This window comes from Myotis davidii, unplaced genomic scaffold (assembly GCF_000327345.1).
Source record: "Myotis davidii unplaced genomic scaffold, ASM32734v1 scaffold93, whole genome shotgun sequence".
Taxonomy (NCBI): Eukaryota; Metazoa; Chordata; class Mammalia; order Chiroptera; family Vespertilionidae; genus Myotis; species Myotis davidii.
Genome location: NW_006292095.1, coordinates 5,243,040 through 5,255,298, shown reverse-complemented (window position 1 = coordinate 5,255,298; position 12,259 = coordinate 5,243,040). Strand labels below are relative to the sequence as shown.

The following is a 12,259-nucleotide window of genomic DNA, read 5'->3' as shown; positions in this document are numbered from 1 at the left end:
GGAGGCGGGCCGGCCGGGCCCCCGCCGCAGCGCCAGCCGCGACAACCTCAAGGGCGCGCTGGAGAAGGAGAGCCAGCGCCGCTCCTACCCGCTCAACACGGCCAGCCTGAACGGCGCCCCCAAGGGCGGCAAGTACGAGGACATCACCCTGGCGGGCGCCGAGGCGGCGGGGGGCGGCTGCATGAAGACCGGCCTCTGGAAGAGCGAGACCACCGTCTAGGTGGGCGGGTGGCACTTTAGGGCAGGCTGGCCGCCCGGACTGGTTTTCCTGGCTGCGCGGGCCCCTGAGGACGCCGATCGGTGCACCAGTCGATGAAGTGCCGAGGGCTGCGCCGGGCTCACTAGCCTCTGTCCTGAAGCTAAGGACAGCGGGCGCCCGCGCGGCTAAGAGGGTCGTGCCTCTGGGGTAGCGACAGGCAATCCCGGGGCCACCGGCAGGATAGACTTCTGTCCCAGCCCAGGCCAGTCTGTGCCATCCAGGGTAGGGAAGGTCCTGCCTGGATTGGTGAGTACTGGGCGGGCCAGCAAGCCCAGGTGGGCTCTTCCTAAGGTGCCCGCATCTTGCCCACCTGCCTCTGGTGGTGTCGGCCCTACCTGGCAAACACAGATGGGGCTTGGGAACAGTGTTCCCTCACCGCCCTCCTCTGAAGCCGGCCTGTGCCTAGCTTCTAGGGCCTCTCCCCACCGAGTTTTTGGCTAAGTGGGGAGGCAGCCTAGATATGCCAGGTGACCGGGACCGGTTGGAGGTGACAAGGTGCTGCTTTTCAGACTATGCAGGAGGCGGAGGCGGGGGGCCGTGTGAAAGTCAGCCTGGGAGGTCAAGTAGGAGGGCAGGTGTACCATTAGGGAGCGATGCCACCCAGTGAGTGTACACACACCACCAGCAGGGCTCCGGGGTGGCACTTGGGGACAAAGCTGACCCCGCCTGGGGATAGTCTGAGGGAAGTAGAGAGAGAGCTTAGATCTGGGGCTGAAGTTAGCCAGGCCTTAAACCTAGTCTTACAAGCAATGCCCTGAAGAGGGCTCCACCACAGGCTGCAAGTGGTTACTCGTCAACCACAAGACATGGATCTCAGCCTCCCAACACTGGGGACTAAGGAAGATACTTCCCTCCTCCTTGAGGCCACATGGAAGAACCGTTCCAAACATTTGGCCTCTAGCCCCGTATTAGGGAGAAACATCAGAAACATCTTCCTGCCACACAGAAGCCCAGGTCAAATCCCTCGGGGGGTGGGCAGGGTCCCTACAGTTCCCGGGGCCTTCACCTCCACTTTTAAACACCAGCACTATTTCCCCCCACCCCCCGACCCCCCAACCTAAAAAGCAACCACCAGCTTTTACTACAGGACCCAGTGAAAGTGGAGGGAACCTGACGCCTTGTGAAGAGCATCATGAAAAGGAGGCCTGGCCCAGGTCCCCTCCCCGTCCCATGTCACCCCAGCCTGAGCACCAAGGTGAAAGAAGGCATAGGGAGGAAAGGAAGCCCACACTCCGTGGGAGGATCCTGTTATTTATGCTTGCTGCACAGACCATATTAGACAGGAAAAAAAGCTTTGTATTATTCTTCCACATATGCTGGCTGCTGTTTACATACCCTGCCAACGCCTTAGCACTGGAGAGCTTTTTGCAATACGCTGGGGAAAGGGGAGGGAGGGGATAAAAAGTGCCAAAGAAAACATGTTTTTAAAAGCTCGGGTTTTATACAATAGAATGTTTTCTAGCAGATGCCTCTTGTTTTAATATATTAAAATTTTGCAAAGCCCTTTGAGCTATAACCTTAGTCCACCCACAGTCCTTTTGTTATGAGGCAGAAGATCTCATGATACCATACACATTAACCCACCAATACCTAGGACACAGGGCCAAGAGTTGCCCAGTTCCTGCCCTGAGGGCTGGTACCATTGGAAATGCCAACTGCTCCTCAGCAGTAGCGAGGCCCCATGAGCGCTTTCCATTTATCCGGTTCAGACCAGGAGCAGAAGAGAGCCCAACATCTAAGAGGAAGGCCACCCCACAGAATGTGAACATATGCAACCTGCTCGCTGGCACTAAAGGATGGGACTCTCTCCAACCCAGGGGTTCCTACAGTCGTTCTCATTTCTACTCCAGGACCTGGGCTCCAATGAGCTGCAGAGACAATACCTAAGGGCTTGTACACATTTATTTCTCTGGACATGACAAGTCTATTATCAAGCTGCTGTCAGAATGACATGACCGCTGCCCCACCAAGTGCATCACGGGGGGTTAGGATTACTTGTGGCAGCTTGTCCGGCAGCTTGGGCTCTCACAAAGTCCCGCACTTCCTGAGGGGTCCGCAAATACTGCTCTATTTCACTATCGGAAATGTTCTCATCTCCCGTGACCGTGGAGGCAGGGGGGGCAGGGCAGACCCGCTTTGGGGGCTTCAACATGCAGGGTGGGAGGAGAAGGGCAGGACTAGCTGGCCGCTTCCCCTCAGGTAACTCGGAGGCGCTATTCCCCACTTCCTCTTTTCCCTGTCCTTGCCCCGGTCCCTGTCCCTGCAGCTCCTTCTCTGGGGCCTCCACCTCTAACGTCCCTTCTCGAAAGGCTTTGCGGATCAAAGTGTGGCGGTGCTGCAGCAGGTCACCGATGTGCTTCACCACAGACCGTTTGTCCAGTTTGAGTACCTGCAGCCAGGCCAGCTGCTCAGCCATCCGCAGCAGCACAGCCAGCAGCTCCTGTAGCCGGGAGGAAGCGGGGTAGGGCAGGTCCACATTGGCCAATTTACAAAATCGGGCCAGGGAACATGTCAGACGAGCTGAGGGCTGCAGCGACTGCCAAGCCAGGAAAGCAGCAGCAGTGATGACAGGCAAGGGATGCCGCCCGGTCACCAGCCACGTCTCATCCGCCAGCTCCACCAACTGCAGTGTTCGCGACAGCATCTTCTCTTTGTCTTCCATGTATTTGGCTGGCAGCGATGGGGTGGCTTGGAAAAGTTTGAAGCTGAAATAACCAAAATGAGGGTCTTGTCTCAATGCCTATGGGCAAGAGCAGTCTGGCTCAGGATGGGTAAGCTCTTCTAGCCTCTTGGGAACACTCAAGCTTGCTGGCAGCAAGCTTCATACAGGGACTGAGAGAAGACCGGGTGAGTTTTCTGCTTGTGAGGTGAAGGGCAGGAGAACGCAGAAGGGAGCTAACGTGTGTTGAGCAACCCCCGTCAGCCACTATTCTGAGTGCTTTACAAGTGTTCTTTTACCTTCTCTACACCTTGTTATATGCATTTATAGTTGCAAAACTTGCCCCCAGTATCCAGCTAGGAAGTAACCAAGCTGACACTGATAGCCTTTGCTTTCTACTCTATTTCTCAGGAGAGAAATTAACACAGCCACTTTAAAAAAAAAAAATTAGCTTCTATCTACAGCTCTGTTGTCTCCTAATAATCCTTCAGCTCCATTCCCAATTGATCCACACAGGCCACACACGTGAGTGGTGCAACTCAGGAGCCCTGTGCCAAGGCTAATACCTACTTTCTTACATCAGTAGGTTGCTGTGAGGGCAAAAAGATGTGAAATTATAGCATTCTAGAAATGTAAACTGGGATTAGTACAGGCACAGGAGAGGGAGAACAGATTTTTCTCCCACATCTTTTTAGATGGGCTTTGGTCAGAGACAGCCAAAGGTAAAAGGATTCGTTTAAGGACCCATCCCATCCCATCCCCACAACTCCCACTAGGCAGGTACCTGCTACAGTAGGTCTTCACCAGGTCTGCCAAGCACAGAGATGGCACATCCAGCCCCAGGAGCTTCACTATCTGCATGTAGGTGCCAGAAAACATATCCAAATCTGCGTACAACAGGGTGCAGATGGTCCCCATGGTCAGGGGCCAGTTATGCTGCCTACAGGTGATTAAGACACAGCACCCAACCAACACCTCCTTCTTTTGCAGCCTGGCAGCACGGATGCCAGGGTGCTGGTATGCCTTTTGGTAGTAGGCAACTGCTGTGTCCTCAAATGTTGATGGCAACTGCAGAACTCGACAGAGATCTCTCACTCGGCGGAGACCTAGGAAAACCCACAAGAGTTAGAGGTCAGAGGAGCTACTGTGTAGCGCCTAGCAATTTCTGCTAAACTTGCCTCTGATACAATATGCACTACTATAGCCCTGGATGGTGTCACTCAGTTGGTGGGAGCAACATCCTGTAAACCGCAAGGTTATGGGTTCAATTCCCAACCAGGGCACATGCAGAGGCAACCGATTAATCTTTCTCTCTCTCTCTTGCTTCTGGTTTGATTCAGGGCCAAGCCGAAGTTTGATCTGGGCTCCTTGCCTCGACCTCAAACATATCCCTGAGCAAATCCCAAACTTACACAGATTTGCTGCCTCTCCTAGAACCACCCCCATCCTTTGTTGCGAATCACCATTTCCTTCTACTCTGCCTTACATGATACGAGTTGAAATCAGGAAAAGCAAGCACATGGGCTGGACCATCAGGAGAATTTTCTTGAAAGCCACTGTGTCATACAAGGTTTGTCCTCACCTCGCTGCTGACTGCGACTAACTTGTTCATTTTCCCCTGTGCTCCGGGAATACGCTACTTCTGTGAAAAACAAAACAGAACAGGGTTAGCCTTTATTCACCAGACCCCTGCCCTCCTACCACACAGAGCCAGGGAGCAGAATTCCAATCATTAGGCATCTGCTCCCTGTCTCACAGAAGGTGCCCAACTGTGCATATTAAAGGCCCATCTGGTTTCCTATGCCCACAGCACTATCACATACACAGAGAATGAGGAAGATCAGGGCCACACTAAGGCAGTTCCAAGTGTTCCAACATTTCAGTACAAGTTTGTACCCTCCCATACATCCAATCCAGACCATTTCCTAGCTGCAGATTTTGAGGGCTGTCCTGCTCAGGAACTTGGAAAGCAAAGGGAGAAAAAGACGTTTTACCGGTTAGTACTAAAAACTACTTCAGGGTAATGATATGTGCTGTGTTCGTAAAGAGATGACCCACAATATTCCCGCCACGACCAGCCCAGGTAAAGTGAGCAGAACCTTGTTTCTCTGTTTCATTTACTGAACGTTTATGCCTGTCCAATACTGTCCTAGATGCTAGAAAAACACAGTGAAAGGCAGTCCCTAAGCTTTCGCAGCTCAGTCCTACACTTCAGGTCGTTTTCTCTCGTACTTAAAGGCGTGCGAGAAGAAGAGTGGACGGGAGCTAAGGGAAATCGAGTGTCAGTCCTTGCACCCCCCCGGGCTGCACCCACAGCTCGAGATGGCAAGGACGGCACGGGTACCTCGGAGGTTGCCCTCGTCGCTGAAGGTGGTGGTGAGCACGCCCTCGGTGACCACACAGCCGCAGTCCGAGCACACCAGCTGGCTCTGCGAATAGTGCGCGTCTTCCACCAGCTCAGTGGAGCCGCAGTCGGGGCAGCGGCCTCCGCCCGGCATCTCACAACCTGCCCAGCGCCGCGGAAGCTTTCGGATCCCCAACAACAGCCACCGTGCGGAAGCGGCAACTAACAGGGGAACTTCCTAAGGAATGCACCTTCCTCTTCCGGTCAGCGCGGCAGCATTAACGGTAGTTCTCTTGGCACTGCGACTGCACGCCACTTCCGGTCCGGTCCTTTGTGGAGTCGGGTGGAAACGGAAGCAAGGAGAGAAGGTTCCTGGTCTGGACTGGGTCGTTGGGTTCCCAGCTATCAGTAGTTGGTTTGAAGCAAGTCAGACAGGGCTTGAATTTGGGTGAGCGTTCTGCCTACAAGAACATACATAACAAACAAGAAATTGTTGCTATCCTCAAACAAGTCTCCTTTCTAAAGTGCCAGGGGAATCTTGGATTCTCTCTCTCTCTCTCTCTCTCTCTCTCTCTCTCTCTCTCTCTCTCTCCCTCCCTCTTTAAATCCTCACCTGAAGATTTTTAGAGAGGGTAAAGAGAGAGGGAAAGAACGTGACAAACATCAATGTGAGAGAAACACATCGATCGGTTGCCTCCTGCATGCACCCTGACCAGGGCCTAGGCCAGGGAGGAGCCTGCAACCCAACCAAGGTATGTGCCCTTGACTGGAATTGAACCTGGGACCCTTCAGTCCACAGGATGACACTCTATCCAGTGAGCCAAACCGGGTTCCATTTCTCTTTGGTAACAAATGTTGATTTTGGCCATAGAACAAAGTGCCTGAAAGGGAGAGTAGTGTAGTGAGAGAGTAGGAAATTGTGTTCTGTGTTCTCGAGTGGCTTTCCCAAGCAAGATGTTGTTCCTCTTTGCGGTCTGTTTGTGTTAACTGTAGATTGAGGGAGTAGAATTAAAATCCAGAGTGGCAAGGCAAGGCTAGGCCAGGAATGTCTCAAGGAGTTGGAGTGAAAGAACATGGAGTAGTGTGGACTTTGACAAACGGAAGAGTTCAAGAAAATTCAGATGTTTTTAAAAGTTTGAGCTAAGTTTAAGTTTTAAGTGTGGCCAGTGTTGCTCAGTGGTTTGAGGTCCTATGCACCAAAGGGTCACTGGTTCCATTCCCAGTCAGGGCCGTCAGGACACGTACCAGGTTATGGGTTTGATTCCAGTCAGGACACATGTAGGAGGCAACCAATTAATGTTTGTTTGTTTTTCTCTCTCTCTCCTTCTCTTTTCCTCTCTCTCTGGAATCAATGAGGGAAAAGGGGAAGGAACATACCTCAGGTAAGGGTTTGTGGTGGGGTTTTTTTTTTAAAAGCTTGAGCTTTAAGATTCTTCAAGATTCTGGCTCCAAAATTCTTAGCTTGGTATAGTATAGATCAGCGAATTCCAACCTTTTTTATCTCGTGGCATACAAAGTAATTACTAAAATTCTGCAGCACACCCAAAAGTAGATTGTAATTTTTGCCAATCTGACAAAAAAAATGTAATTTTGATTCTTTCACACTGGTCAGCTATTGTGTTGGCTGTTGTCATTTTTTAATTTGACAATCTAAGGGCAAAGAAGTCAGTGCCCCTCATTAAGTAGTCAGGTATTGCTCACAACTGGCACACTGGTTGAAAAATTGCTGGTATAGATCAAAGAATCTTGAACAAAATTTTCTTATAATAAATATTAATTGCACTCTAAGAATGACTATTTTAATGCTTGGAAGTTTTAGAACCGGTTGTGTCTGAAAAATAAGAAAGTTGAATCAAATGACAAGTACAGCCAGGGCCTGTCCTAATGACTCCAAAAAAGTAGATGGGAGTCACCATAACGAGTGTGGAGAATTTCTTTTTCTCAGGCTGACAATGGAGAGTTTCAGGGAGGCCTTCTGGCATTAGTACATTTGAGAAGCTGTTGTGGGCTCGATTTCAACCTTGCAGCATGAACTCATCCCTTCCCACTGAGAACAGAAATCACTGAATGGCTCCTGTGCAGAATGAATTAAAAGGTAAGGGTGTCTTGTCAGCCCCTTAACAAATAAGGGATACTCCCTTGAGGAATGAGATATAGATTACTGCAGCCTTCTTTAGAAGATTAATAAATTATTATGCATCCTAGAACTGAAATTTTTCCAAAGAAAAATGGTGCCTTAGTCTGAAGAGTCAAATCTACACAATGACATGTATCCAGTGAGTCCTCATACAGAGCATTTGAGCCTCAAGAATGAGATTTCATCAGACAGAACTATAGGTGCTTTTGAAAAAAGCTATAATCAATATCAGATATAGAAAGCTTCTTCTATGCCCAATGAAACTGTGAGTTCCCTGGACTGCAATGCAGAGCAAGGGTATATATGACAAAAAATATTGCATGTTGTCTATAATCCAAGCATTAGCCTTGGGCATTCCAAATCCACCACTCCCCAGACTTCCCCACTAGGATGATGTATGTAATGAGGATTTATTTCTGGTTGTCCAGCAGATAGATATTGAGACACACTTGCATGCTCATGTGCACACACACATCCCAGAATTTCTGAATTAGTTTTAGACAGCACAGTCGACATTCTTACTGAGGAGGGCAACATGTCCCTAAAAATAACATAATTGGCATTGAGAGTAGCTCTTTGCAGTATCATACAAGACCAGCATAAGACTCCTCTCAACCCTAATTTTGTGGAGATCTTGAACATAACTGCATTTTTTAGGAGTGGGGTTTTATTACAATCGTGTACCCATGACAGAAGTTTTAAAATTCTACTTTCCCCCACATGACACGTAGTAAAGTGGAAAGAGCTGTTTTATGATCCTCCAACCAGCACCTGTAAGGGGTGGAGGGGTGATTCTCTTTCCAGTCGCAAGTGTGTGAGAGCATAGAAGAGCCTGGCCCTCACACACTAGCAGGCTGGGAGGTGGGCGGGACCAGGCCAGAAGATGGCGCACTCTACTAAGACGTATAAGTCTGGGATTCTGTACTTTCCCAAGAAGAAATCGATTTATTTAAGAAATGTATTTGCCTTCCTCTGGGAAATCAGGACAGATACGTCACCCTTGGTGCCCTTCCCACGGCTACCAATACGCCTAAGAGTTACTATCATTCAATGAGAATAATTGTCTGTTTAACAGATGTTCCTCAAACCTTTCTCCCCCCTCCCCCCTCCCATCTGTGAAACTGGAGCCATGTTTCTTATCTCTGAATCACCTGTGCTCACATGGTACCTGACACACAGGCTCTTAGAATGCTGAATGCCCAGAACGGGCTGGACTCGAGCAGGAAGCTACTGTGGAGGGGAGGCTGTTGGAAAGGCCAACCCAGCCACGGTTCAGGTGGGAAATACTGACCTTTGGCCAGAGCTCTTCCTAGAGAGGAGACCAAAGAGGAAGGCACTGACGGTGTGGGACCCGGAGGAAGCTCTCCACCAGTCCTCCCTCGGGGAGAGGTGTGCATTCTACATTCTAGTTAGTTGTTTACCTGTCGAACTTTCCTTTTGGTTGCAAGTCTCTGAGGAAATGATCTGGCTTTTTCATCGCTGTGTCCTGGGAACACCTCCTAGAGCGAGGGCTGGCACTCAGTTAAGAGCTGTTCAACTCCTGTCAGGAGCCACACATAGACTTTCTCAGAGGCAGGATCGTTCCAATCCAGAGCAAGTAACCAGGGGGGTTGGGCAGCCTCACCCCTGGGCTCCTCCCAGCTCAGTTGACTGAAATGTCACTCTATACCAGTTTCACTCTGAGCCCTGAGGACGCTCTCTTCTCTCTCCCACTAAGCCTGGCAGTGGCTCCGGCCTGCGATCCTTTCTTTCCCTTTCCACCACCTCGGCTCTGCAGTGGACAGTCCCTCTTCTCCGGCACTCACAGGGGGCAGCCACAGCACACAGCGTGGGCAGGATTTCCTAGATCCTGGTGCCAAATAACTTTCCTCACTCGTATTCACTTTTCCCTTTTGCATTATTTATTCTGTGACTCCAACACACTTCCCTCTCCTGGGATGAAGACTAATGTTTTCAATTTCTCAAACTCCTAAGAACACAGGCATCTGATAACTCTAAGGAGGTGGACACAGGCCCACATCGCTGCACAGACTGAGAGCACGGACATCAGTCACCTTACCTGGAACTGCCCTCCTCAAAGAGCCTGTCTGTGGCCTCATCTATATGGTCACCATTATCTCTGCTTGCTCCAACCCTCCAGGATTCCAAGCGAATCTGAACATTATCTCCTTGGCTCCCCCGTGATCCTAGACTAGGGGTCAGGAAACTTTTTCTATAAAGGGACAACTAGCAAATATTTAGGTTTGGCAGACGATAAAACCTCTGTTGCGACAACTCTAGGCTGTTGTTGTAACGTGGAAATGGTCATAGACGAGGACGTAAACAAATGAGCATGACTGTATGCCAATAAAACTGTGGACACTGAAATTTGAATTCCTTGTAATTTTCATGTAGCTTCATTTTAATTTCTTACAATCATTTAAAAAAATATAAAAATAGCCAGTATTCAGCCTTGTGTTGTTGACTGTGGTTATGATTCTGAGTATTAGATCTCTAGTTATTATTTAAGTTGAGGGGGGAAAAAAAGTAAAAATCATTCTTGGCTTGATGGCGGTACAAAAACAGGAAACAGGCCATATTTGCTGCCCCCTGTCCCACACCTCCAGGTCAGACACACGCGTCCCAGTTCTTTCTGAACTAGTCGCTGTCTGACCCTTGGCAAACTAAAGTCCTGATGCCTCTCTAGGACTCATCTGCATAATGGAGATCTTATCTTCCTTGATGAGAATTAGAAACAGCAGCGTCAGTGCCTGGGGAACAGTAGGAACTCAGTACACGGGCCTTCCTTTTGCAGTGAGTTTCAGCCTGAAGTGAGCATTTGATATGCAAGGACAGAAGCAGCTTTCTCTCCCTCTGTGAGAGCCTATCACTGTCACCAAGGTGCCTATTTCCAGGGCTCAGGATACACGTGTCCGTGTGAAATAGCTGAATGTAAAAAGGCTAAGTGAGGACATTCTCCCTCAGGAGACTTTGTGGCTTTGGGACATGCTGGCCCCACAGAGCTCAAGGAAGCCAGTTTTGAACGTGGAGTGACAGCTCCTGTCCTCCCAGCAGGGGGAAGACTGTGGATCACAAAGATGTTAACTGATGAGAAGCCTCAGGCCTGGGATCCATTTGCTTAGAGACTAGGTTCCAGGGCTAAGGGAGCCCATGCTGCTGACGCCTTGGCTAAGGTTTAAGAGTGGTAACAACACCCTGTGACAGTTTTCCATGACGGCGGGGGACAGGATGCCCACCACCACCACCACCCTCCCACCCTCCTCCACAGCAAATCCTCATTCTGGTTCACAGGGGGCTGTGATGATGACCTGAGCAGGAAGTGATGCGGAAGTGACCTACATCATCTTTGCAGTTGCTGCAGCTCTTCTGTGGTGAGGGTGGTTAGCTGGACCTATTCTCCCCCGAATCACTATCGGTCCCTGTTGCAGATTATCTAAAGGCATGCAGAAATGTTCTGAACAGCCTGTACTATGTGTTCTCATTGTGAACGAAAGGGGCCACATGCTGACCTGACAAGTTCAGGGGAGACCTGCATGGCAGTCTTGCAAACTCAGAGACCTAAAGTAACCACAAAGGATGGTCTGAAATTAAACTTTAACTAAAAGCAGTTATGGTGGACAATTACGTCCTAGGCCAGTATCTTCACTGACAAGGTCAACCTTTACCTTAACTGAGCCTATCTGTCTTTTTGCATCTATAACATACCCTTGAAATGTCTGGGTAACTTGTAACTTCCCTTTTTCTGGAGCCCCTGGGGCACAACCAAATATGTTGGGCTTCAGGACAGATAACCACAAATTCCTTCATTATCATGTTAATTGTTCCTGCACCCACCTAAGTATGTGTCCATCATTTTACTTTTTCTCCAATCCCAGGGGTTTCCCTGCTTCGCTTTATCCCTCCTCCTTAATCTATCACCAATGAATTTCATGTAACCCACCTATGTCCCTCCTTTGATTGCACGTATAAATACAAATGTAACCCCGCCATTCTCCGGAGCATTATCTCAATTCGTTGAGGTTCTGCTTCCCGGCATATGTCGACAGTTTGGCTCAAATAAACTCACAAAAATTCTTTACAGGTTTCAAAGGTTTTTTTACGTTAACATTACCTTCATTTAAAAATGTACCTATTTGTATGAGGGGAAAATGCTGCAACAACAAGTTGAAATAACAGTGTTACCTCTTGGGAGGTAATTTAGGATTTCTCTCTCCCCCCGTCAACCCTCCAAGAATGAGCATATGTAGTATTACTTAGAGAAATCTACAGACCAAGTGGGTGTCTAGGGGTGGATGTGCTTAGTGATCAGTGGGAACTCAGTAAATGGGCCTTCCCTTTGCAGTCAAGGTTTAGCCTGAAGTGAGCTCTTGATAAGCAAGGACAGAAGCAGCTTTCTCTCCCTCTGTGAGAGCCTATGGTCCCTGCAGCAGGCCAAGATGTGGGGTGTGTCATAGAGAAGGGATCAGAGATGTCCCATTCTCTGGAGTAGAAAGGGCATTGGGACCCTTGGGCACCAGGCAAGGTAGCTGCAGTAGGAATCCAGGTGAGAGATTCTCAGAGGGTGAGAAACACTGGTCACCCCCAAGGGAAGTTGGCCAGGAAGACAAGAAATTTTTATTGTGCCCCTACTAAACCACAGACACAAAATCTTTGACAGGTAGTACCATTTTATTTAGTGTTATAGGAAATTTTAGGTTACTTCTTACAAACAAAATCAGAAGATTCAAAATTCCCAAAGTAACAAAGCAGGAAATAACTCTATAATCCAAAAACACTGGACGATCCTTCAAGAGTCGGAGGGAGGAAGAGGTCAGGTTTGTAGCTCACATAACAGATACGGAGAAACCGCAGGGTTGAGGT

General features: G+C 49.2%; 2 protein-coding genes across 2 annotated transcripts in view; one reads left to right on the top strand and one right to left on the bottom strand.

Moving 5' to 3' along the window:
- The window catches only part of ADGRA2 (adhesion G protein-coupled receptor A2), a 28,384-nt gene extending 26,658 nt beyond the window's left edge, over positions 1-1,726 (top strand). The window contains exon 20 of the mRNA XM_006765648.2: positions 5-1,726. Within this exon, the coding sequence (XP_006765711.1) occupies positions 5-220 (216 nt within the window). The 3' untranslated portion in view covers positions 221-1,726. The remainder of the gene's footprint in view (positions 1-4) is intronic.
- Positions 1,538-5,735, bottom strand: BRF2 (BRF2, RNA polymerase III transcription initiation factor 50 kDa subunit). The gene is made up of 4 exons (XM_006765589.2): positions 5,263-5,735; positions 4,501-4,560; positions 3,703-4,024; positions 1,538-2,964 (listed from the first exon to the last, which is right to left on the bottom strand). Exons 1-4 carry the CDS (start codon positions 5,414-5,416, stop codon positions 2,235-2,237), a joined length of 1,266 nt encoding a protein of 421 aa, XP_006765652.1. The 5' UTR covers positions 5,417-5,735; the 3' UTR covers positions 1,538-2,234.
- Between the last annotated feature and the right edge of the window lie 6,524 nt (positions 5,736-12,259).

Coding starts and splice junctions, on each gene's coding strand:
- BRF2 (XM_006765589.2), bottom strand. CDS start 5,416: ATGCCGGGCGGAGGCCGCTGCCCCGACTGCGGCTCCACTGAGCTGGTG. Junction 4,025..4,500: donor TAGTCGCAGTCAGCAGCGAG/GTGAGGACAAAC, acceptor GGGTTTTCCTAG/GTCTCCGCCGAGTGAGAGAT. Junction 2,965..3,702: donor GTGAAGACCTACTGTAGCAG/GTACCTGCCTAG, acceptor TGGTTATTTCAG/CTTCAAACTTTTCCAAGCCA.